The 24,397-nt window shown below is 41.1% G+C and overlaps 2 protein-coding genes across 2 annotated transcripts; both read right to left on the bottom strand.

Annotated features, from left to right (window-relative positions):
- Positions 1-185: 185 nt before the first annotated feature.
- On the bottom strand, positions 186-6,434 carry drgx (dorsal root ganglia homeobox). The gene is made up of 7 exons (XM_044045234.1): positions 6,374-6,434; positions 6,055-6,166; positions 5,225-5,325; positions 4,659-4,760; positions 2,830-3,002; positions 2,420-2,532; positions 186-2,211 (listed from the first exon to the last, which is right to left on the bottom strand). The coding sequence occupies exons 2-7, from the start codon at positions 6,110-6,112 to the stop codon at positions 1,832-1,834; spliced, it is 927 nt and encodes a 308-aa protein (XP_043901169.1). The 5' UTR covers positions 6,113-6,166; positions 6,374-6,434; the 3' UTR covers positions 186-1,831.
- A 1,531-nt stretch (positions 6,435-7,965) lies between these two features.
- Positions 7,966-22,933, bottom strand: ercc6 (excision repair cross-complementation group 6). The gene is made up of 22 exons (XM_044045944.1): positions 22,871-22,933; positions 21,499-21,764; positions 21,172-21,400; positions 20,903-21,023; positions 20,597-20,714; positions 19,487-20,204; positions 18,029-18,160; positions 17,198-17,356; positions 16,259-16,394; positions 15,867-16,037; positions 15,561-15,737; positions 13,560-13,676; positions 13,029-13,124; positions 12,187-12,405; positions 11,754-11,864; positions 11,198-11,317; positions 10,967-11,061; positions 10,301-10,446; positions 9,605-10,183; positions 9,338-9,506; positions 9,166-9,244; positions 7,966-9,079 (listed from the first exon to the last, which is right to left on the bottom strand). Exons 2-22 carry the CDS (start codon positions 21,692-21,694, stop codon positions 8,633-8,635), a joined length of 4,335 nt encoding a protein of 1,444 aa, XP_043901879.1. The 5' UTR covers positions 21,695-21,764; positions 22,871-22,933; the 3' UTR covers positions 7,966-8,632.
- Positions 22,934-24,397: the final 1,464 nt, after the last annotated feature.

Raw genomic sequence — 24,397 nt, 5'->3', positions numbered from 1 at the left:
GGATATTGTGTTATCATCAGATGCCATGTCACAGGACTTAACGTTTTCTCTCAACATGAGCAAAATCATTATATTTGGTAATGGTGTTTTTGTTAATATTATTTTGGACATAAATATATCATATTTGTAAGGCCTGTGGTGTTTACGATACCAAAATACACTGTGTAAAAATAGGCCATAATAGGTTTAGATTTTGAAACTTTATTTTGACTTAATTTAGTCAAGTAAAGGTGCCACATTTATTGTGTTGTGTTAATTTTTTTTTTTTTTTTACAACACAATACAATACAATGCAATACAATAAAAATCATGATAATTCTCGACAAGTGCTCGTGTCACAGGAGGCTGAAAGTGTCATATTATTGTAGTATTTGTAAAGTATTTACAACATGCTCACATAAACGCTGTGAAAAAGAGGACGAGGGCTCGGCACTCTGTGTACAACCTGGCATGATGTCTGACATTATCTCTCTCTTCGGTGTCACCAGGGTGTTGCCTCATCAATTATTGAACCAGTACTTCATGGTAATACATAATTTACTATCAATTATTCATGATAATGTTTGTGTAGTTTACTTAATTGTGTTATTGACTATCAAAAGTAATTTCCCGAAAATCCTCAAGGACGCAAATTGAATCAGCCCAACTACTGGTTCTGTGCTCTGTGGTCAAGTATTCTCAGTGTGATCAGCTGATCATTTATTCAGGGGTCAATCTGGTGAGGACACATATTTAGGAATAATGAATCAGGGAATGTATTGCCTGTGATGAACTGCTGTGAATCAAGCCCTGAGGTGGTGATAGATTATATTCTTTTTAAATGTAAATTCAATATTAATAAATAGCATATATCATGTTTAATGGGGTTTATTAAAAACTGCTCAGAGAGAGGAAGTGAGGGGTGGGGGGGGGGGGGCAAGCATTCTTAAAAGTAAATAAATAATAAGCGTCACAATTGCTCTCCCACTGATAAATAATGTATAAGAACAGATGGCTGGAGCGAGAGGCAACAGGAGAGGAACATGAGCAGCTACATCTTTAATTGTTTTAAAAAACATGTCACAACAGGACGAGTGTGTTGCCTGTCTGCTGGCGCCACAGATGTGCTAACAGAGTGGACGGGGGACACACCACCGCTCTGTCCCTGCTTCGTCCTGCCTTGGCGGAGTCACACACGGACGTACTGTATTCTGGCACATGTACACATTTACACTGAAAATGGCTGATTAATATTAAAGTGCACTTTCACTTTAAAATCAAAAAAATAGAAGAAGGAAAAATTCAACATTCGATTGTTTGAGCCTATTACTGACTTAGTGGCAGAAATATTATAATATTGCCAAACGCCTGCAAAGTCCTCACTGTGCTGCCAACAGTTTTTACACTTACAGTTTACATGCATTAACATTCACATTGTAAGCATCTGTCCTCTCAATGAAAACAAGAGCAACTGTATTAGGATTATTTGAATTCACATTATCAAATAGGTTGTTGTTGTTGTTGTTTTTTGCACACATCTACGTTAGTCCATCAAATAGAGTCCATGAGTGCATGACGACAAATATAGATCCAAAACTTGTGCTTTCATGGGGCTAACAAGGCCCCAAATATTCAAATATTTCTCACTAACAGCAATAATTCACCGTCAATTAAATGTTTATTTTTTGCATCCACACACTGAAACATTAGCAAAGTCTTTTCCACGACTATTTCTGGAGTCACTCAGTACTTGTGCTTAGTTGCTCCTTGGACCAGAGTTCAGTCAGAGAGAGAGAAGTGATAACAGGCACAGTCACACAGATTTAGAGTATCCATGTCCATGTCCAATGCCTCACTTTTTCTCCAGTGGATCCTTGGAGCATTGAAGGTGTTTGTCAGAGCCACTGCCCAGAACCGGGCCCTTGGTAGCTGGGCCAGGGCTGGAGTTGTCCACCCCTCGTCCCACGGCGCCGGGCACCTCGATGGAAGGACCCACCGTGGGCCTCGACACCCCGGCTGTGCTCACGCTGACCCCAGACAGCAATCCCACGCTGGCACCGGGCCCGTTTGCCGCACCGAGCAGGTTGGCAGACTGCAGCACGGCTTCTGAGTGCTCACGAGCCTTCATGCGCAGGGCGGCCACGCTGGCTGTACGGTTGCCCTGACAACCGTAGGGTGGCAGAAAGGACAAACCCATGGGGTCAGAAACGCAGCAGGAGCACAAGCCGTTACCTGGAAAACAGCAAAAAATGGCACATTAGAATTTTTCGTTTCATATATTTCCACAAACACACACAAATTCCTGCATTCAACACATCCCTATATCACATACCTTGCCCTGTCCCAGGAGTCAAACGTCCCTTCACAAGCCCAATTCCCCAAATCCTCAAACAAAAATCATCACCAATTTGTAATTATATTCGATGAGAATCATATTTACCTTTGAGCGTGGCGACCTGTGACAGGGCCTGGGCGTAGGTGGCAGAATTTAGCAGCGTCCCTGGTAGACAGGATGGGAAGAAGGGGCCACCAGGACCCACAGTCCTGTTGATACTGGGGAAAACAGACATACTGTATCCAATTATCTAGTGGAAAGTATATACTGAGAAATCCTTGTCTTTTTTTAACACACACACACATATATTTGTACAAATATGCAGGGGTTTGTTTTTTTCCACTACCAATGTTAATTCTGTGTGGAGATTTTAAAGTTTTTATTTCAAGCATTCAGATTGCAGCAAACCTTTCTGTCTTCCACCAACAAGATACTGTTTCACAACATTAACAGCCACCACAATCATCCATCTGCTTCACACACACACACACCTTCCCCACTCCCTCCTGCCTCACCTCTGCTGCATGTCCAGCGGTTCTTTCTGTTTTCTACTTTGGTCCACGGGGGACTGAGAGTTGATGCTGCGAGAAGGTGGAGTGCCCTCACTTATCTGCTCTTTCCCTCCTTCAGGGTCTGAGCTCCCTCGCTCCGTCTTCCTCCACTTTGCTCTGCGATTCTGAAACCAAACCTGCATTAATAAAAAATGAAAAAGAAAAGATGAAGAAAAAAAACACACCACACGATTACATTAAATATCTAATTAAAGATGGAAAATTGATGCTGCATTTCCTGACACATTTGGCAGTTTGCGTCTCTTCAACTGTGTCGGTTGGATTTTCTATTTATTGTGCAGAGGTTTTTTTTCAGCCAATTTTATAATTTTCCTTCTTTATTGTCTTGTGAACAGATTCACTCAAACACATCTCTCTCATCTTTTTTCTCATTTGAATCAGAGCAGCACTCTGATATCTCTCTCTCTCCCCACACACACACACACTGCAGTCAGCGACTTATCTCCAAAACTTCACCATCCACACTTGGGTGAGAAGACACAGCCAGGTTCTTGTATCTTAATTGAATGAAGGTCATTGCCTATAACAACATTTAATTGAGCAATTTTTCATTATCATATTTTAATGACTTCCCACTGACAGTTGTTCAGCCCGAGAGAGAGAGGCAGCTATGATGAAGTCGTTTATTTCCCTATTTAGTGATTGTTTGACAACATCAGATTCGATTAGGACTTGGTTCTGGCAGGCATTAATCATGATGTGTGTGTGAATGGAGGTTAGAGTCCTGTGTGTGTGTGTGTGTGTGTGCATGTGCTCTGCATCCCTGCCATTGTATGGCGAGGTGTAAATGATGTCAACAGCCAAACAAAACACATTCATGCATTCATTCGGCATAAAGAAAAGGACAACGATTTGGTGGCAGGACAACAATACAACCAATGGACTTATCTCACCCCTGCACCTTCCAGCTAGAAGTCATACACACACACACACTCTCTGAATGGGCTATAATTGCTCCATTAATCTCAATTTGCGGTGTGCTCTTAATGCGGGGGGAGGCCCATTGACACTTTACAAAAAGGGGGGGCAACAACACTACAACAGAAAGGAAATTTATTTTCTGATAATAATGTAAGTTTAATATCCCCTGCATAGTGCCGCGGATTCATGTTCAGATTTAATAATAGGAATGCGGTAATCGGATTAGGAGGGGAATAATTTGTTTACAATCCCTAATTTACAGCGCCGGATTCCATTATCAGGGCCGCCATTGGGTTTAAGCGATAGTAAGATGACCCTGGGGAACAAAAGGCAAACTATTATATTCCCACAATTAGATCTGCGCGCACAACAAAAACCCAAAAGCAAATCTGGAATGCAGGAAATTACATACAGGACACATAACTTAATTACATCTGGCCAAGTTTGTAACCGCACATGTGCGCCAGGGCAGGAGCGGAATATAAATTGGAAAATGCTTTATTTTTTATTATTTCATTATTACTTTGGTGTGTGTGTGTGTGTGTGTCAGAGTCAGAGAGAGTTAGAGGCTGATGATGGTGGTTTCCTGTCGTGAAAAAGGTGGCTCGATCTGCACCGGATGATGTATCCCTTACCTTTGAGACGTGGACAAATTAGCGAGGACCATTATCGCTGGTTAATTATGAATGACCGATTAATCAGGCTAATCTAATATTCACCATTATGTTGATGTTATTAAAGTGCATCGCAGGAATGACAGAGTGGCTTAATTTACCCTCTCTCGCATGGTCAAACGTGCCCAGGACACACGAGTGTGTGTGTGTGTGTGTGTGTGTGGCTGCAGACCTTACCTGCACGCGGGCCTCGGTCAGGTTGATCTTCATGGCCAGTTCCTCTCGCGTGAACACGTCCGGGTAGTGAGTCTGAGCGAAGACAGCCTCCAAAGCCTCCAACTGTCAACACACACAAGAAAAAGACATTTAAAAAAAAAATAAAATCTATAACTTTTCTTCCTTTCCGTCTTTCTTTCTTTCTTTCTTTCTTTCTTTCTTTCTTTCTTTCTTTCTTTCTTTCCTTCCTTAAAAGTGAAAGTTGAAAATGAAAGAGCCACATTGAATGTTAATACTTGGCCTTCATCACATCCAAATCACCGCACACACACACATAAATGTATGCCCACACATTATCTTCAAAATATTAAACAAATACTTTGTTTTGTTTTAAAGAAACTAAAAGTGTGTGAACAGTGTTATTTTCTTTCAGCCTCTTAAACAATAAGGCCCTGAAGTCCTTCAATTTATAAACTTAATTATTTGTTTTCAGTGCAGTTAAATAAATTCTTTGCTTTGAGTGAAGTTTAAGAGCTTTTCTTATTTTTGTACATATGTTTTTTTTGTCTTATATAATATTGTTTTACCTGTTGCAAAGTAAACGTTGTTCTGTTTCTGCGCTGTTTTCTGCGTAGAAATCCATCATCAAAATCAGCTGGGGCGTGGTTGCCAAAGCCGCTTGAATTCACTGAAATAAAGAAGTTTATCAGAAAGAAAATGGTCTGAATAAAATGTTCATCATCATGTGTTTATATTTAAGTCATACATTTGTAAATTGTATTATTTAAAACAACAACAACATATGGGTCAAATATTGGTCATTGTGATTTATTTTTTCCTCTGGCACATTTTCTTTTCTTTTCTTTTTTTTGTGTCCATTAGTTGTATGAAACACTGATGTTGGGCGTCAGAAGGGAACCATGACGGACTAAGAGCCATGACACCCAACATCTGTGCCCGGGACAAAACGCCCTCCTCTGCCCTGGGGCCAAACCACCAGCGCCTTTCAGCGGAACAGGCGGCAGATTGACACAGCAGAGGGGAAATCACACCCTTTAACCCTTTAAATATACACTTAAATTGTGAAGGTAGGGGAAAATGTTCCCAGAGATGCAATCACTAAGTATCACATTTGTGGGAAATGTCGTTTATTACTCACTGGTTTGGTTTTTATTAGCACTTTTATAAATATAATATAAACTTTATTTATTGACTTAATACTTTAACATTATAATAAAATATACTATGAAACAAAAGCGGGGGGAAAAACCGCTCGGGCCTATTGTCGGCAACACACACTTTGTGCGCGCACATGCGGCCAAAACACACAACTTACGCACTTAAAAAAGAAAGAAAGACACAAAAGCAAATCAAACAAAAAGACATTAGGAAAAGAAAGATACGAGTGTAAACTTACATGTGTTGGAGCGACAGCACTCTCCGTCCAGCTGAGGCGGACAGTGGAAGTAGAACATCCTGACGCGTCTGTGAGTCTGAGTCTGAGCTGCTGCTGCCGACAAAAACTGAACCTGGAAGAAGAGACACAAAAAGTTTCAGGGCAAAGCCTCAACGGATCTGTCTCTGCTGCAGGTGCAAAACACGTCTGATCAGAGAGGAAATCGTCCCAAGAAGAAGAAGAGGAAGAAGAAGAAGAAACAGCGCAGCGGCAGAGCGGGACTCAGAGATTCAGAGATGGGGATGAGGAGGAGGAGGAGGAGGAGAGCGCGCGCATGTACCTGCTGATGAGAAGCTGATGATGTGAGTGAGGAGAGAAGTGGCTTCTGCACTTCCACTGACTCTCTGACACTGTCTGGGAGTGTCCACATCTCTCTCTCTCTCTCTCTCTCTCACACACACACACGTCTCTGGGAGTGTCCAGATGTCTCTATAACTGTGTAACTGTCTACAGAGTGTTAAGGCTTTCAGCTAGTGTCGCAGAATCTCACGTCTAATTGGTCCTAATCGGATTATCATGGCTTTGTCTCTGTCATCCCCCAACTCCCGGTGTGTGCGCGCGCGCGTGTGTGTGTGTGTGTGGGGCAGAGAGAGAGAGAGAGAGAGAGAGAGAGAGAGAATAAAACAGAAAGAAAAAGAGGACAAAAAGAGGAAAGGAAAAAAAAGAGTGGGATATGAGGGAGAGATATACACCAGGGTGGCAAACGGCAGCTTCTGCTCCGGTGCCAAAAAAATTCATCACCAGTGATTGTTATTCCAGAGTCAGGCATATTCCCTAACCATAAACACGCGCACACATACTCGCTGCACTTTTTTATTTGGTTCTTTCATATATTAAAAAAAGGAGGATGACTGCTTTTGGGTTTTAGATTGACTGTCGGGTGGGTTAATTGCTCGTCAGGGTGTGTTAGGGGGTCCACTTTACAAGGGGTTGCGCATGTTGAACACTCACAAGGCCAAATTTTTGATTTTGTTCACAGCAAGGGGTCCTGCGATTTATTACGCTTCCTCAGATAAATGATGTGCTGCGGGACCCTTTCAATTAGTTTTAAAGCGCATCTGGGACGAAAGAGCGCAGACGCCATGCGTCTCTGAGGTGGAGGCAAAATGAGGCTTCGAGAAGCAGCTGAAATTTAGAAGAGGAGTGCGGGATTGAACTAAACCACATAAAGTGCAGAAAATCCCTTCTAATGGCGCGTAATTGGTTCTGTAATATCATTACAGGCGGATAATGGCCAGTTACAGGGCCCCGCGCTATTAAGGGTTTCCCTGGCGTGCAGCGTTTATGTTATTAAAGGGGGAATATAATGATATTTTAGTTATTAAATGCGCGTAATTAATTTATGCACCACTGAAAATAAAGTTGTTATTATGACCTCGGTGAGGTGCGTGGAGAAAATTGAAATCAAATAACGGTTGATAACTTTATCCCAATATCTGGTCTAGACAACTCTGACAAGAGTGCAGGCCTGAAGTGCGTGCGTGTGTGTGTGTGTGTGTGTGTCTCCTGTCAGCGCCTTTCCTCTCCTCCCTCTGATGATTACTGAAATGAATAAATGAAATAACACCGTCTCATCTCCACTGGTTACAATTATACAACTTTTTTAAGGTTTTAGGTCCCACTGCAACATGATTACAACAGTTATCTTTTTTTCCTCCACACTCAAATGAAATTGTGAAAAGATCTCTCCGAGTTAGCATCATCTTTTAATATAAGAAATTGAATTAAACGTCAATATCTATTGTTCCCTGCACCGTTACCAGTAAATACTGACATTTACACACACAATTCATCATTTACTTCTCCTTTAACAACTACATATTTGACTCTATTCCTAATCTGTAATTCAAAGAAAACAGAGAGAGAACATACTGGCAGCTTTAAAGATTTATTGCATATAACATATGCAGGCCACCTCAGTGAATTTCATTTTGTTTTCATATATTTATAAAATATGCTCCTAAATAACTACACCTGGCATTAACTCCCTCCACAATAATAGTGAATTAACAAATACTTTAGGGTTCACAGTTAAAGAAAAGTCAGTCATGATAAAAATCCACCAACCCTGAGGTGATTTGGTCATATTTACACTATGACATGTGATTTCGTAATGAGTTGACATTGTTGGAAAGTAAACGTATGATGGAGTGAATCAGAACTACAGGTTAGATTTAACTTGGAGACAAATAACAATAAAAAAGAAGATAATTCAAGTATGAACAAGTACATTCAACAGAAACTCAAAACAAGGTGAAATAAATTAGTCATTGCAACTGGTTTTCCCTTAATTTGTCAGTAAATAGATCATTAACTAATGACTTAATCAGCTTAACCTGACAGTAAACTGGCTTCATCAATAACAATCTTCAATATACAAAGTATCCATTTGATCCTTGTGTGGCTCATTTTTTGCATTTTTATACAGCTCTTCATTTGACATATGCTGACAAAGATATCGTTAGCTTGAACACGACTGGCTCATGTGTACATATGAGTCACAGTCGAGTCTTTTGCTCCACTTCCTTCTGTGTTTCACTCAGTGGAAATGCTCCTTCAACCTCCACATTCCCTCCTGACCTGAAGTCCTATGGAAGTCACAGATGCTCCTGAGCAGCTCTCTGAAGACAGGAGCCTGTTCCTTGGTGAGACGTGGTTGGAAATACCCCAGCACCTCCTGAGTCGTAGCCTGTCCGTCCACGTTCGCCTGGAAGGCTACAAAGTTGCGCAGATCGACCAGCAGCTCGTCATGCTGGGTGGGCGGAGCTGGAGGGGAGCTCCTTCCCGGAGCGGCGGACACATCCTCGTCTTCCTCTTCTTCTCTTTGGCACGAGGGCATACTGAGGTGATTGCGGGCTCTAATCTTGGCCAGCAGGGAGGAGGAGGAGAGTGGGGTGGAGTTTGAGCCGCTCTCTGTACACTCCCCACTGAAGAGAGCTCCTGAACCAGGCTTCTTTGACACTGATTTTTTTACGACAGCAGCATCCTGAGGGAAGAAACAGATTGAATCATCATCACGTTACAAATGCGTACGATACACAGAACATATTTTATTAATAAGAATACTGTTACCTTGCATTTAGTGGGCAGAGGGGCAGACTGCACAGAGGGTGCAGCCAGAAGAGAATTCTTCTTTTGACCAAACCGTTTTCTAAACAATCGAATACAATTGAGAGGGGTATTTATTATTTCTACTGAGAAAAGTAAAGCTCACAACAATGCCAGTACAGGAATGACTGTGTACCTCGCAGGTGGAGGAGGCGGTCTACTGAAGGACTGTCTACATCGCTGGCGAGAAACCTTAAGAGCTTTCAGGGCATCTTTGGCCACCCTGTTGGCTTCTGCCTCCACAAGAACGTAGTCGGGGTTAGAGGACTCGATGATGGAGTCATGCTGCATTACACTGTGGATCCCTGAAGAAAACAACAACAACAATATTGTCTCATTGTTTTCCAAGACTGAAACGATATGTGCTTTAACAGATGGGGCTGGTGCACAAACAAAACCTCACCAGATTTCTTGAAGAGCTTCGCTAAGACATAATCGTCCGATTTCTTCTCCTCTCCTGTACCATTGTCTTCATTCTCTGCTTTATTGAAGGTCTTTTTCTTCACCAAGTGAGAGATGCGTTGGCCTTCAAACCGAGCGTCATGAGATCGTTTGTGTTTCTTATGCTTGTGTTTGTGTTTGTTGGCGGAGTCACAGTGCTTCCTCTTCTCCCTGTGTTTCTGCGGACTAGTCAAAGCAGAGTCTCTGGTAGAGTTTGAGTTCTTGACGGCTGCTTTGGCTGCACCCCACTCTCTATTATTTTGTCCTGTGCGCTGCATATATGTTGAGATATTTGGGTTTACATCCACAGCATTCTGGTTGGTGCTTTGACTTCCTGCCGGGACATTCAGTTTACCCTGAGAGCTTGTACTGCACAGAGAGGGATTTCCATCCCTTAGTGCAGTCATGTTAGCTGAGGAGTGTCTGCTGTCTGCACCGCTTTCACTCCAGGTAGCTGAGGAGTGTTTATGTGCATGGTTCAATGTGTGTGATGGCTTTGGTCTCTCTGTTTTCTTAGGTGCCTTGACATCAGAACCTGTACCTGTTTATGATAAAAGAATGGTAAATTGTTATTGTTATTTTTGTGGGAAATATATACACTTAAGAGAGATATACAAACAAACAGGTATTAATGTTGTGGCTATTTGTCCGTATAAACCTGCAAATATGGCGCTGGTCTCTGTTCCCTGAGATCCATCGGGGTCAGTCAGGGTGAAGAGTTCATAGATGTCGTTTGATTTAAAGAACCGTCTTTGTTTGGGGTCCTTCAGAACACGATTGGTCAGAAACTGTTTGAAGATTTGCCTGAAAAACAAGATATAAAATACAGAATTAGATGCTTGTGTATAATTTGGCATTTTACCTCAGCAGGCAACTTTAATCCTTGTGCCACCACAGAGTAGTTTAGCTGATGGATGAGAAAATTAGTTAACCGCACAACTGTAGGTATCAAAATAGAATCCCTGCAGTTCCTCCAACTTGCTTTCTGAAAGCACTTTGCAGACACAAACCAAACAGAGCGATGGTTTAGAAGTCCTAGATTGGCCATTTAATGATGCAGGAAAGCTTTTCAATTACTGAGAACTGGGATAGTGGAAGTACAACAGTGATGTGAGCAATTAGTCATGTCAATGAACATGGTTACCAATATTCATGAATGTGTTAAGTCAATGGAAAGGCAAATAAAATGGAAGAATGGGTGAGAGAAAGCACAAAAGCAAGCAAAGGATTTATTTAAATCTCTCCTTTCCTATTAAGTTCTGTGATTAAATGTATAACACATGTACAGAAGCAAATCCAAACATGAAAACAACCGTTGGCCGACCTGTGGTAGATTTTCTCCTCAATGGTCCCTGCAGTCAGCAGTCTGTAAATTGTCACTTGCTGTGTCTGACCAATTCTCCACGCTCTCTCTCTTGCCTGCAAACAACACAATTAATTTAAACATAAAACCTTAAAACCCACCGAATAAAATGGGAAATGCAATCTTACAAATAACCCTATGCTCACATAAATGTTTTATTTTAATTATTGTGAGTGTGTATGCATGTCTGACCTGTGTGTCAGTGCTGGGGTTCCAGTCTGGGTCATAGAGGATGACTCGGTTGGCTCCTGTCAGATTGACTCCCAGACCTCCAACTTTAGTGGTCAACAAGAAAATAAATATGGATTTATCCTGAAGGAAATAAAAGGCAAAGGGAACAAAAGTCAGTTATTAATGAATAATAACTGTCCATAGTTGTATAATCAATTTGATTTGAACACTTTAGGGTCACATAACCAGGTGAATAAAATAAAATAAAATATAATAAAATACATTTTTGGTTATTTGAGCCGGCCCACAGGTAAAACAAAATCAAGTTGATATTATACATCGTAAAATTTGATTTTAAATTACACAGTAATTCCCCTGATTCAAATTGTTTCGCAATGTTACAACATATGTGCATTTAAATACTGTGACAATAAAGGATCTTTCTGTTTGAACAACAGATTGTCATCAATGAGTGTTTCCACCTCAGGGTGAGGAGGGTTTCATGAAGCATTTTCGTCCCTCAGGATAGGATTTTCATGGGAAACACTCAGAGCCATTAGGGATGACTAATCCTTACCTCGTTGTAGCGAGCTATGAGCGGCTGTCGGGAAGCTATCGTGGTAGTGCCGTCCATTTTCAGGTACGTGTAGTTATTCTCCCTCACAAACACCTCCAAGATGTGCAACATCTGGAAAAGACAGGAGACAATAAACAGACAGTGAGCAAATGAAAGACAGAGAGAAGGAAAGACGGGCTGAGGTTTGGATTATCGCTAAAAGGATTAGAGCAGATTAATATTACATGGACAGAGATACCGACAGGGAGGGTCTCAGGTTTCCTCTGAGGTATAATCTCATTGGTATTGACTGCAACAGCTGGGGCCTCTCTCTCCCACTCACTCTCTCACACACACACATGGTTTACAAGCACATGGATTGTAGTAAGCCAGAAAATACACACAAATACACAGTATGTGTATATTACAGTGAATCAGAGCAATGTTTCCTGACCTGTCTTGACTGAGTGAAGAGCAGGACTCTGTGGTTCTGTTTGAACCAGAGACGCAGCAGTGACTCCACCACTATAAGTTTCCCTGAGCGTTTCCAAAACCCAAAGTGTTCCTCCTCAGTCAGCTGGTCCTCTTGGATTCCCTTCAGTATCTTGGGGCCGCCCGAGAAAAGGTCGGGGTGGTTACAGATCTTACGGAGTGCTATCAAGCCTGAAAATACCTAAACGGCACCAAAAGAATATGAGAAAATGGAGGCAAGGTTAGTACTTTCATGGACACAAAACTGGTGTGAAAAGTTGATAGGTTTTAGTGCATTTTATAGCATTACACCTTTAAACAAATAAACTCATTTACTTTAGCGTACAGGAAGGAGTTACATAATTTATTTACGGACAATAAAGGCTGTGTTCCTAGATGAAGGCCCAATGGTCACTGCATTAGTAATGGTGGTTAATGGACTGAGAGTGACCACTGAATATGTTTGTAAGGGTGTGTGTGCGTTGTGTTGTGGTGTGGTGACTCCCAGCTCTCAAACCACATCCATTTGGTCAGTGGTGATAAATGGTCAAGTCTCTCTCCAGGGTCTGGCTAATGTGAGAAGACAAACTGCACAACCCTCTTAAAGAGAGCGGCTTAAAGAATACTAAAGTCACGCAGTTAGTAGTTGAACAAAATTAACATGGCAAAGAAATGTAAATACCAATGATCATCTTCCTGTATACAAGAGTGCACACACATATACACAAATATCAACAGTCAGGGAAGTAAAAATGAATAAGGAGTTTTGCCTCAACACACAGATGATGAAGTACAAATGAATATGCTTTAACTATGAAGGCTTACCTGCATGTCTCCATTTAGTATCTGGTAGACCTCTTTGGAATCCAAGAAGCCCTGATACACCTGCCGCTGATCTTCTGTTAATCTGCAAAACAAGACCTACACACACACACAAACACAGGGAAGTGTAAACATGCGAGTGTGTAATGAGAAGTGAGCATCCGTTTTAAAGCCCCTTGATGAAGTGCAGTGTGAAGAGGAGAAATTAGAGGGAAGCTTTGTGTTTTTGGGGCCACTGCTCTCCTCAGGGACTAACTTAATGAGCTGAAGTGGACTGAGGAGTCAACCAGCGTCAGCCACGGGGATAGACCAGAGACTAGCCACCTTAATGAATACCTGCTCCTTTTACTTTACTAGGACTTTATTAGCTGGCTTCACCTGACAGGGGCCACGCACATTCATCAAATACTCCTTAGACATGGCACATAAAGTCACATCCAATCAGATAAACACCTCCCCAGTCAAGAGATCCCGGCGTGAGAGGCTGTACAACACTTAGAACAGGGTCAAATGTCTTCAGAGTGTGATGAATACCTGTTCATTTTTGTCAGGTAAGGAGAGATTGGCCTTGACGTCTGCCTTCATCCTTCTGAGCAGGTAAGGATTTATGGTGTCCCTCAGCACACATGCACACTTAAACGCTGTCTGGACCTGGAAAAATCAACAGCAGTTTTAGCGCACAGCAACCGCTTTGAAACAAAGGCAGGATTCACAAGAAGCTCTCACACCTATCAGCGAGCATGTTTCTTGAGGCAGAGTTGTCGTTTAGCCCCTCTTCTGCCTTCTATCATCACATCCCTTAAGACTGTCCCTCTCAGCAGAAAGAGCCATTAAACATTGATCGGAGTGCTGTCGGTCTCTAGGGACAGAGCCCTCCTCTTTCATCACTACTACTGGCTGGCTCTGTAGGAAACAGAAGGGGAGTCTTCGAAACACTCAACCCCACCCCATGCTAGGAGCCCCACTATAAATGACCTGCTACACCTTATCCAGAGTCAGTGCTAAAGTCCAGTTAGCCTTTAAACATTAACCCAATGGGGGTCCACAGAGAGATCAAAGACAGCCTCAGCAAAGCTGGAGGGGACTATATCATGGTGGGATTTAGGGCTCAGTGGAGGTTAGTGTGGAAAAGGAGAGGAGGTCAACAGATGATCCAGGTACATCCCTGCACAAGCTGCTGAGTGGATTCACATGGGGGTGCAAATGCACGCTTCTTTAATTGATCCCCCACCCACATGCTCACCCAGCCCCACCCAAAAACACACACATTTTCACACACATCTGCTCATGCATACACAGGAACATCAGCCAAGGGCCTGTTTGCTGCCCTGACAATTTCAAGAGGAGAATAAGGCAGCAGAGCTTAGCCCTCTCTGACCATTTAATAACATTAATAATTAGTAAAGGTTTTTATTATCGACAGCGGAAGAAGCATCAATAGCCGGCTTAAATAATTAAATCCATACAGTCAGTGGGTTATTAACGATTGAACACTAATGACAAAGGGCTACAATTTAGCTCACTGGCTCTCCATTTTAGCCTCTCCCTCTCTCACACACACTAGGGATCCACTGAAGTTCCTTTGCATGGACCTACATTATCCTGCACTGCACTTAATAGCTCTGTTGTTCCTCTCTCTTCTTCTGACCTGCTTCCATCCAGCTCTCAAAAATTGTGCGTACATGCATTTGTATGAATAGTGTCATCAAGTGACACTTTAGCCTCTCATTGCTCCCTCCCTGTGCTACGGTTAGTATTTTAGTTTCTATATTAAATGAAGATGCTATGTTGTATGCATCTTATTTCTAGCCTTTCTATTATTCACTATGGACCACAGTGGAAATAAATCATGTTGTTTTTTTTGGCCTATTTATTACTCTGACTTCTTTCTTTCTTTTAAGCTTCAACATTAGATCGAGATATGCACATCCTACTTATTAGGTATCTTAGGTACTTATTATGTAGGTCATAACACCCAAGTTCTCCTTAGCCATTATCTAATAAAAATATGCAAAAGTGACAGCACAGGTTTTTTGAAATGAGGTTGTGTGAGGTATTGACATAAAATTAACGCTGACTCCGCCTGGCACACTGGAATTTTCATGAACCCACCTACTCTCACAAACTATTTCAACCACTAAACAAAAGGTTTGCCAAATAAAATCCACTCCTGCTTAAGTTTACAATATCTTAAGAATAGCTCTGCCTTTTATCACACTGATACACAGCCTTTTCCTGCTGGAAGGAGTTTGTAAGTGTTTACTCTGCAAAATAGTCCATATAGAGAAAATGAATGTTGGGACACAGGAGCTGCTAAACTATTGCTGCCTGGCTTGGTAAGTTTGTGCCTCTTAGGTAAATCCAAATGCAACAAATATTACTAAGATATCTTACGTGGTTGAAACTTGTTTTTGTCCCTGATGTCCCTGATGTCCCTGATTACACATACAACCAAAAAATTGAACTGTCCCCTTAATGTGAGGTTGTGCTTCTTACTGTTACTCATCACCTCCATAGTTGAAAAGTGTCCAGTACCTGCACAGGTGAAGCATTGCTGTATCCTCCCATGGTGATTGGCACAGAAAACTGCTCCATGAACACAGGTAATGTCCCCAGTTTGCCGGGGAAGACAAAGTCAAACAGAGACCACAGCTCCTTTAAATTGTTCTGCATGGGAGAGCCCGACAGGATGAACCTGTGGGGAGTGCGAAACTGGAGAGAGAGAGAGGGAAGTTTATTTTACAGTATCAGAATGAAAGGCAGTAAACGGCTTCTTTTCTTTGCCATTACTGACTGAACCCTTCAGGTGCTGTGATTAAACCACATGCGTGTTAAAAGTACCTGTTTGCAAGCAGTGGTAACCCCAGCATTTGGATTCCTGATTTTATGGCCCTCATCCAGTATAATGTAGTGCCAGTCGTATCGCTGTAAGGTGTCTTGCATATTTCTCACAGCTGAATATGAGGTAATTAGGATTCCGTGACATGATGCTATCTCTGGAATGAGCTTTTCCTGCAGGCAGAACAAAAACGAGACCATCAGTGTATTTCTTTGCCTTGTCTCAAATGTTGTGCTTTTAAGAGTTTTCATGTAGAGCATCTCTGTCAATGTATTCTGAGCAGAGATGTGAGAAGGTTAGAGGGTAATGCTATATACACAGATCTCTAGTGCCCCCCAGAGGGAAAAAAAATGAATTATGAATTAGAAAATCCAACATACAAACATGCATCTACCTTATTGCTGGTGAAGGAGCCAGTTTCATGTAGAACAGCTACTCTGAAAGGTGGCCACCAGGTGTGAAACTCCTTCACCCACTGGTGCATGACTGTAGCTGGGCACACAATGACTGTAGGTCCAAGACCAACGTACCTGAAAACAAACACACAGTTGAGACTTTATTCCCAAAATTAAGGATGTGTAACAAGAATAAATCGGTCGTACTGCATGGAAATGTGTAAAAAATAAAGGCTTTTAATAATTTATATGTGATGCATTTTGTATAATTATGAAACAGCAGAAGCCAACTTTCCAAACACAAAGTCTATTTCTGCTGCACCACTCATTCTCTGAACCAAACAAATGACTCAAAGGAGGTGCACGACCACATGCTCAGCTCCTCTGTGACGATTTACAAGAGCTCTGTCAAACAAACACAAACACACACACAAACAAACACAAAGAGACACTAATGGGCTGGTATGAACCTCTGCCTGGTGGAAGCTATTGATACTGGACCATAATTGAGTTTGCAAGCAATCAATTTGTGGGCGTCTATAGCAGACAGAGTATTGACCATCAGCGAAGCTCCACCTTCTAAGTGCATGTGTGTCGTTTGTGGGGTAAAAAAACAAATTACTTCCTCATATTTTCCACGGTTGATTTGTTGCCCCACACCTGCTCCGCTTCCACTTTATGAGTCCAAAATTCACTCTAAGTGTTCACGAGGACACTGACTCTACTCAAACACACTCTTTCTCGCACACATATGCACACACATACAGAGTGTCAGTGTTTCCTGTGATGCCTGCAGTAAGAAAGTGAAGAGTCTGATAATTGAAACATGTTTAATAATTCAGACGAACACTCTCAAGCAAATATCCACCTAATCAAATATTCATACCATACAGACACACAGTCTCTGGCCACAGTTTGTTTGCGTGTGTGTTGTGTACCTGTAGTTGGATCCTCTGGTCCTCAGTTTGCTGTAGCTCAGTCCAGCCAGAAAGCTGATGACCTGGATGGTTTTACCCAATCCCATCTCATCTCCCAGGATGCCACCTGCCTGCTGACAGTGAAGTTCCCACAGCCACCGCACACCTGTCTGCTGGTACCTGACAATGTGATGTACATGTATACACTAACTTCACATGCCAATAACAGAAACCATGGACAGCAAGGAGTAAACAATTGACTTGGTGGCCTGAAAAGACCAAATTTAAACTTAAATCTGGATCAGCATTCTGCTGAAGTTTTCAAAAGTGTGAGCAAACTTCCCAATACCTACCAAATGCTGCAATAATCAAAAAAATTGGCTTGGAAGCAAAAAGTTAATTTCGTACAGCATTTAACTCAGTATTAGATTATTAGTATTATTATTATTATTATTATTATAATAATAATACATAAGGTGAGTTTAATTGCTGTTTAATTAAAATTAGAATCTGGGTTCTCCTTTAACAACTCAGCTATACTAAAAGTGATCCCAGAGTTATTATTAAAAAAGTTTTAAAACAGACAAAATTAGTTTTAGTCAATAGATGAGGTTTATAGTGTCTTGCTCAAACAAGGTTTATTTAATTAGTGTCATTTCATCATGCATGGTAGAGTGAAGGGAGTAACGTAGTAACAAAGAGTAATATACCAGTACCAGTAAAGTACACAGTTACATCAATTACACAATAGTTATCTTTACGTCTCTTGGTCACAAATCACTTCTTAAAATGCCATCCATTCAAGAACATTTCTGATTGTAAGATATCTCTAAATCCTTGATTCAAACTTACTTGTAAAGTTTTTTCCACAGGAATCCGGGCACTTTGAAGCCTTCATCAAACTCTGCATCACTGTCATCCGTGAGCTCCTCACCTCTTTGCCTCTTCTCCTCCCTTTCTTGAAGACGTTGTCGCTTCCATCTCCTATTAACACAATAATTACATATAATGTAGTTACAGCACATCTATCTTATAAAAAGATTTTTTTTTTTTTCCTGCGAAGATCTCAACATTGGTAAAACACAGGCTGACAAAATTTTTAGACGAAGAGTAAAAATACAACTGCTTAGTTTTAGAGTTCAAAAAAGTGTTACATAAACTGTTTCAGTTTGGTTTTCTTGTGACATTTTTGACCTATTTGTGGTTTACAGCACCTTGCAATCCTATTCATGTCAGGTTTGATTACCTACAAATCTTAACAGGGTAGGTAATATATTTGAACCTACAGCCCTCAGTGATACATTTTAAGTTGTCTACATAGGTGTACGGACAGCAAGTCTTTTAAGTTGTTTTTTTTTTCTCTGTTGAGCGGTGGAACATCTACAACTAAAAGGGAAATGTAAAGGAGAACACTTTAATAGTGCAGGAGAGAGGGCAGTTAGAGGCACAGTCGTCATGCAGCAAATGAAGATTGATACAGACAATTAGTAGTGCGAGTTCCCCAGAAAGGTGTGAGGTGCAGAGGATAAGAATCCATCTTCATTTGGGCCTGGTCCTGTCACCATGCCACGGAAACTGGTCCTTTAGCTGGGCCTAGGAGACCACACTCTCTAATTAAGTCAAGACTAAGCATTGGTTCAGTTAATTACACTTTTCTGCCCCCACTCCACCCCACCACCCAACTACAAATACCACCAGCTCTAATAATATCATTCCTCATGTAAGCTTGCCTTACCATCCATGCCATGTCTATGCTGTTGAATTGACATTCAATCAATGTAGTGCAGAAAAAGGACACATGCCAACACAATTTATTTGGCAGCTATAAATATGAAATCTCATTAGGGCAGCTCTTCCATTAATTTGAGCATTAGAGTGGGTGAGTGTATAAAACCATGTGCAGGAGGATAATTAGGCCAGTGTGAGAGCAGAGAGGGAAGAAGAGCGGGGAGTGAATTTGCTTAGTCAAGAAACAGCTGCCAATCTCATCTGGGATTAACTCGCCTTCTGCACTATGGAGCCAGCAGGATACAACTGCTTGTCTCTCAGCAAACTGGGAATAACAATAGCAGATTTGCACTGCTGCTATTACAAATGAGACGCGAAGTTAAAGGTACAATCTAGTGTTCATAATTTACAGACATTCTCTTTAGAAGACTTACAGATGAAAACTTTTTCCATCTCTGCATTTGACCACTATTCCAAGTAAAAACCTGCACTGCACAAATTGGGAACAAAGTCAACAAACATTTTATTTGGCTTAATTTTTGTTTAAGTGGGGGGTAATAAGCAGCAAGAGCAGGGTCATACCTTATTCGCTGTCTGTAGTATTCCACGTCTCCATCGTCTTTGCATCTCATCTGTTTACCTTTCGGACCCTCCTCTTCATCTGAACTCTCGGGGCAGTATTCTTCCTCACTGTCCTGCTTTTTCTTGCCTTTCTTCTTCGTTCTCCCTTCAGTTTTTCTTTTGTACGGTTTTAACTCATAGTCTTCATCATCCTCCTCCCCAAACCCCTCCTCCATGGCTTCTCTGTCCTCTTCATCAGGATCTACAACTTCATCAGAGGGCAGATACTCTGACCCATCACTTTCAGTCTCCCCTCCCTCTGTATGAAGCTTCCTCTTTGGTTTAGAGAGTTGAGGCTCAACCTTAGCCCGAGCTTTGGGATGAGCCTTCAGAGCAGTTATCTGGAGCTTCCGCATACGCTTCTTTAATTTTTTATCCTTGGGAGAAGAAATATATCTTTTGGTTTTTACCATGGATCCCTTGTCAGGACTGAGTCCCGAGGGCCTCTTCTTCTTTAAAGGAGGAACTTTCTTCCTCTCCGTAGCCAACTTGGCCTGGTCATTCAGGTACTGGTCAAAGGCCGAATTCTCAACAAGCATCACTTTCCGAGGCTCCTTCTTTGCCTCTTTCTGAGGGATTCGGGTTCCAAAAGGAGTCATGTGACCTTTCCGGATAAGCTCCTCCCATTCTGTCTCCTGAGCTGGCATGAGCATGCTGCCCAGAGTGGACGGCCCAGCTTCTGAAACAACACAAAAGATAGATAGAGTCTTTTTAAAATGACAGTACCATTTTTTAACAACCTTGTATTTTGATGGTAGTGAGAGTGATAAGTGCCACCAATGAGCTTTTTTATAACCACCTCAAAATTAGTGGTATTATTAATTTTTATATATTACTGTTATTATTGTTATTATTGGGGGTTATAAATATTTAAGGATTTCTGACAATTCTGTAAACAAGAAATGTTGCAGTTTAAACTTATTGGCCAATATAACTCAAATTAATATTAATGCTGTCTTCATTGTTTCTTTGGATCATCATTTTTCTGCTGCTAAACATGCTCATGCTTTGACAGTATCTTTTGTCAATAAATTGAAATGAAATCACAAGTCAAAAATAAAAACAGCTCACCTTCCTCTTCTTCATCATCCTCAGCCAAAAGCTCAGCTTCAACCCTTTGGGTGTCCTCTCCTCCAAGAATGGCCTGAAGTCGCTTCTGTTTGGCTCTAACTTTCTTCAGCTGTTTTTCCTAAATTAAACAGATACAATCAACGTAGTTACAGTCATGATCAATATGTAATTTATGCATATTGATTGTAACATTACGGAGGCAGGTGATCTGCTATGGTAACCCTTAAAGGGACAAGCCAAAGGAAGAAGAAGAAAAAACTTATGTAACATTACAATGTTAATGTTATCATGTATAGCATATCTTACCTTATTTTCTTTCTGTCGTTTGACAGATTCAATCTTTCTACTGATATCTTTGCTGGAAGCAGCGTAGGGAGATAGCTGTTCAATAATCTTGTTAACTTGTTTCAGAGATAATGTAACAGATCTGAAACAGAGATTGTTGAAAGAAAATTTTATGAGATTTAGTTGGTGATAACTTTTAATACAACAAGCGAAAATATTTTTGACATTGCCAAGAGTAGCATGATCTATAAATTAGGAGTATTGTTATTACTGCACTTATTGTCTTTTACCTGACATCATCGAGCACAGACTGGTACTCCTTCGCAGCCTCAGCTTTAGCAGCAGCATCACTGGCCTCCTGTATTGCCTCATCCACCTGCTGCAGGACACCTTGCTCAAGGATGTCATGATCATACACAGCAACACCAAGGCCTTGAAGTTCATCTGCTCCTGAGCTGGCACTAGCTGCTTGGATACGCTGTCGGTTGATCTGCAACAAGGCCCCAGATTTCTTGCCAGCTACACCACAGACGACAACACATGCGTTAAACATAAAATCTTAAGCATGTCTGATTCACAATATTTACTCTGTGAGTGCAGAGTGTTGCATTGCTCACCACTGTTGCTTTCTGCGGGTCCAGTGTTGGCAGGATAGGCTGCAGCAGCCTCAGAGCCCTGAGTGGTTTCAGGTAAAGAGCAGCCTCCTGATCCTCCTGCAGCTCCATCCTCCTCTGTCCCTCCTGGGGTGAGGGCAGCACTGGCTGGGCTGGAGAATGAGGAGGGTATCTGGTCCTCTGAACCCTCTACAGGCATAGTTGTCAGTCAGGGGGTCATTCAGATGTTATTAGACACTGCAGTAAGACCCACTGTCCACTCTGAGCCCCTATCCATGAGAGACACAATGACTGGATCAGAGAGTGCCATGCATCGCCAGTTAACCAACAAAAGTTTAAATGTTAACTTACCCTACACTCAATAGTAATCACTTAATAATGTGCAACTGTTCAACTGCTTATTAATGAAAATAGTTTACAGCCAATCACGACAGTAACCCAATAAATTTAAGCACAAGTTTAAGATGATGAAGATGACAAAGATGAGAAACGGAGAATCAGAATGGGGACGAAAAGTGATTTTTAAACCCTGGTTCATGATTGTTGGGTCACATTGGGGTAATTCTTATCATTTTAGTAAGTACTGATCTACTGGGAAATCCAAACACAACCATCTATACAGTTTACAGAGAATGGTCTGGAAAGAAATAATATCCAGTAATTCCTAAAATAATTCCTCGTTTCAACTAAGGTATGCAGAGGACAATCTCTGGACGCTCATGGCACAACACATTGAAACCTTGAAGCAGAAAACCAGATTTCTGTTTGCAGCCGATGAGTGTATTTAATTAACATTGTCTACCATTGAATTGTTTCTTTCACATGCATCGAAGTACATTGTGAATATTGCACCTGTTGTGTTGCTTACGCTGCACATTTCGTTGTACTGGCTCCGTATTGTAATAATCATAAACTAAACTGAAAAAAGTCATGCAATGCGACTGATGTCATGACAGCGGTGAGTTGACTTTACGTAGTTAACGAATACGTCATATTTATGTATAGCTATTTTAAGCTAGTTATTATGCGTGAAAAAATATTTGAGTGAGCAAAGAAGAGGATGTCCGACTATTTCCGAGTTCCTGCCTTTGGTGTCATACAATAAGCGGTTAAATAGACGGGTATAACATCCACGTAGAAGGCACAAAGGGACATTTAACTCTCTCACATCGGGCCATTGTTTACGTGGCTAGGCTAGCCTGCTAAGCTAACCAGATAGCCGGACATCATCAGCTGTTCATCTTTAACGACCAAACCAGCAACTTCAGTTCAACTAAACACAGTTGAACATTTATTCGGTCAATGTTCTAACTGTGCGTGTGACGCTGGACACAATAGGTCTGTTGTCAAAGAGACAATAACAGAAACTACTTACAAAACGTGCAGTTACACAACAGAACAGGCTCGGTTTGTCCTGGTTTCCGGTGCCAGAGACGAGAGGAGAGCCATTGAGCTGACGGTTCAATGATTGTTGGACAGCGCCCTCTGGTGGTTTACAGCCGTAGCTGCCTTCAACCGCTAGATGGTGCCACAGAACCATGAATGCATTATGAGAACATTCATAATATAATATGAATATGGGCCCTGCGATGGAATATAATAATATAATATAATATAATATAATATAATATAATATAATATAGTAGTTCTTTATTTGCAATCTTTGAGAAGACATTGCCTGAAGATAGTAATAAGTGTGTGTGTGTGAGTCTGTAATATTTAATTTTTCTTTAATTTAGGTTACTAAATTTTAGTAACCTAATTTTTTTATTGTCCAATGTATGTTTTACACTTCAGGGACTCCTTGAGATGATATAAATCTGTTGGTGTATTATGAGGTCAAATGTGTTAGATATTTCTCAATGTATTGTTATTATGAAAAATTATTTTACATTTGTACATGGAACTGATTACTTAAGACTAAAGCATGGAGAAAGTAACTGAACTGTCTGATGAAAATGTACTGGACCAGATTTTGACATGTCATATATTGTGTTTGTCTCTTACAAAATCAGTTTTGGAAACCCATCACATGAAAGTGTCAGAAACAGAGTAAAAAAAAAAAAGTAAAAATCCAGGAGTACTGTATTTGTGTTGCAATCAGTATGCACTTCAGCCAAATTTTGAATAAAACAGACTCTCAAAACCACTACTCCTCCACATAACATCAACTCATTGACCACTGATGTAATATTTCTTCCAAGTTTTTGGAAAGCTCATGGATGTTACAAATCAGAAGAGTGCCAAATACTTGCATCTCAGGGGAAGTTTATTTCTAGTGTCTTGCAATAATAAATGAAGGTCTTGATTAAAATATCCCCATCCACTGTGCAAAGCAAAGGTCCGGCAATCTCTCCAAACAGTGTTATATGGGAAAACATTTATAAAAGTATTGCTGTTACCCTTGGAACAGAAAGTGAAGGAAGATGGAGACAGAGGTCTTTTTTATTTGCTTGACTAGCAAATGTGGGCCACAGTCAGTGAACCCTCTCCTGAGGCACAGGCACTGAACCAAAAAGACAATGTGTCACAGTCAGACACAGTGGAGAGTAGAAACTCAGTGTGCAGAGCTACGCATGGGCGGTCGCTGTTTTTTTTTATAGCCAGATATCATCTGGACAATTGTTTTAAAGAGGCCACAGATAGAAGCCAGAGACTTGTAAGATAAACTATCAAGCTACTGAAGAAATCATGTTTGGTGGGAAACAAACCAACACATTCACACAGTGTTGTGACTATCAGGTTGAGCTGCACAGAGGAATGTAAACCTCTCGTCCATCATCACCCTCCTCCTCCTGTATGTTCAAGCAACACTTGACAACTTTTATCACAGAGCAGGAGGAGATAATGTGCATGATTTGGGGTGTGTGTTTTCTACACATCATAATTTAGGTAAAAATTT

Source organism: Solea senegalensis, linkage group LG15, assembly GCF_019176455.1.
Source record: "Solea senegalensis isolate Sse05_10M linkage group LG15, IFAPA_SoseM_1, whole genome shotgun sequence".
NCBI classification, from domain to species: Eukaryota; Metazoa; Chordata; class Actinopteri; order Pleuronectiformes; family Soleidae; genus Solea; species Solea senegalensis.
Note: the sequence above shows the minus strand (reverse complement) of the source record. Positions and strands in the feature narration are given on the sequence as shown.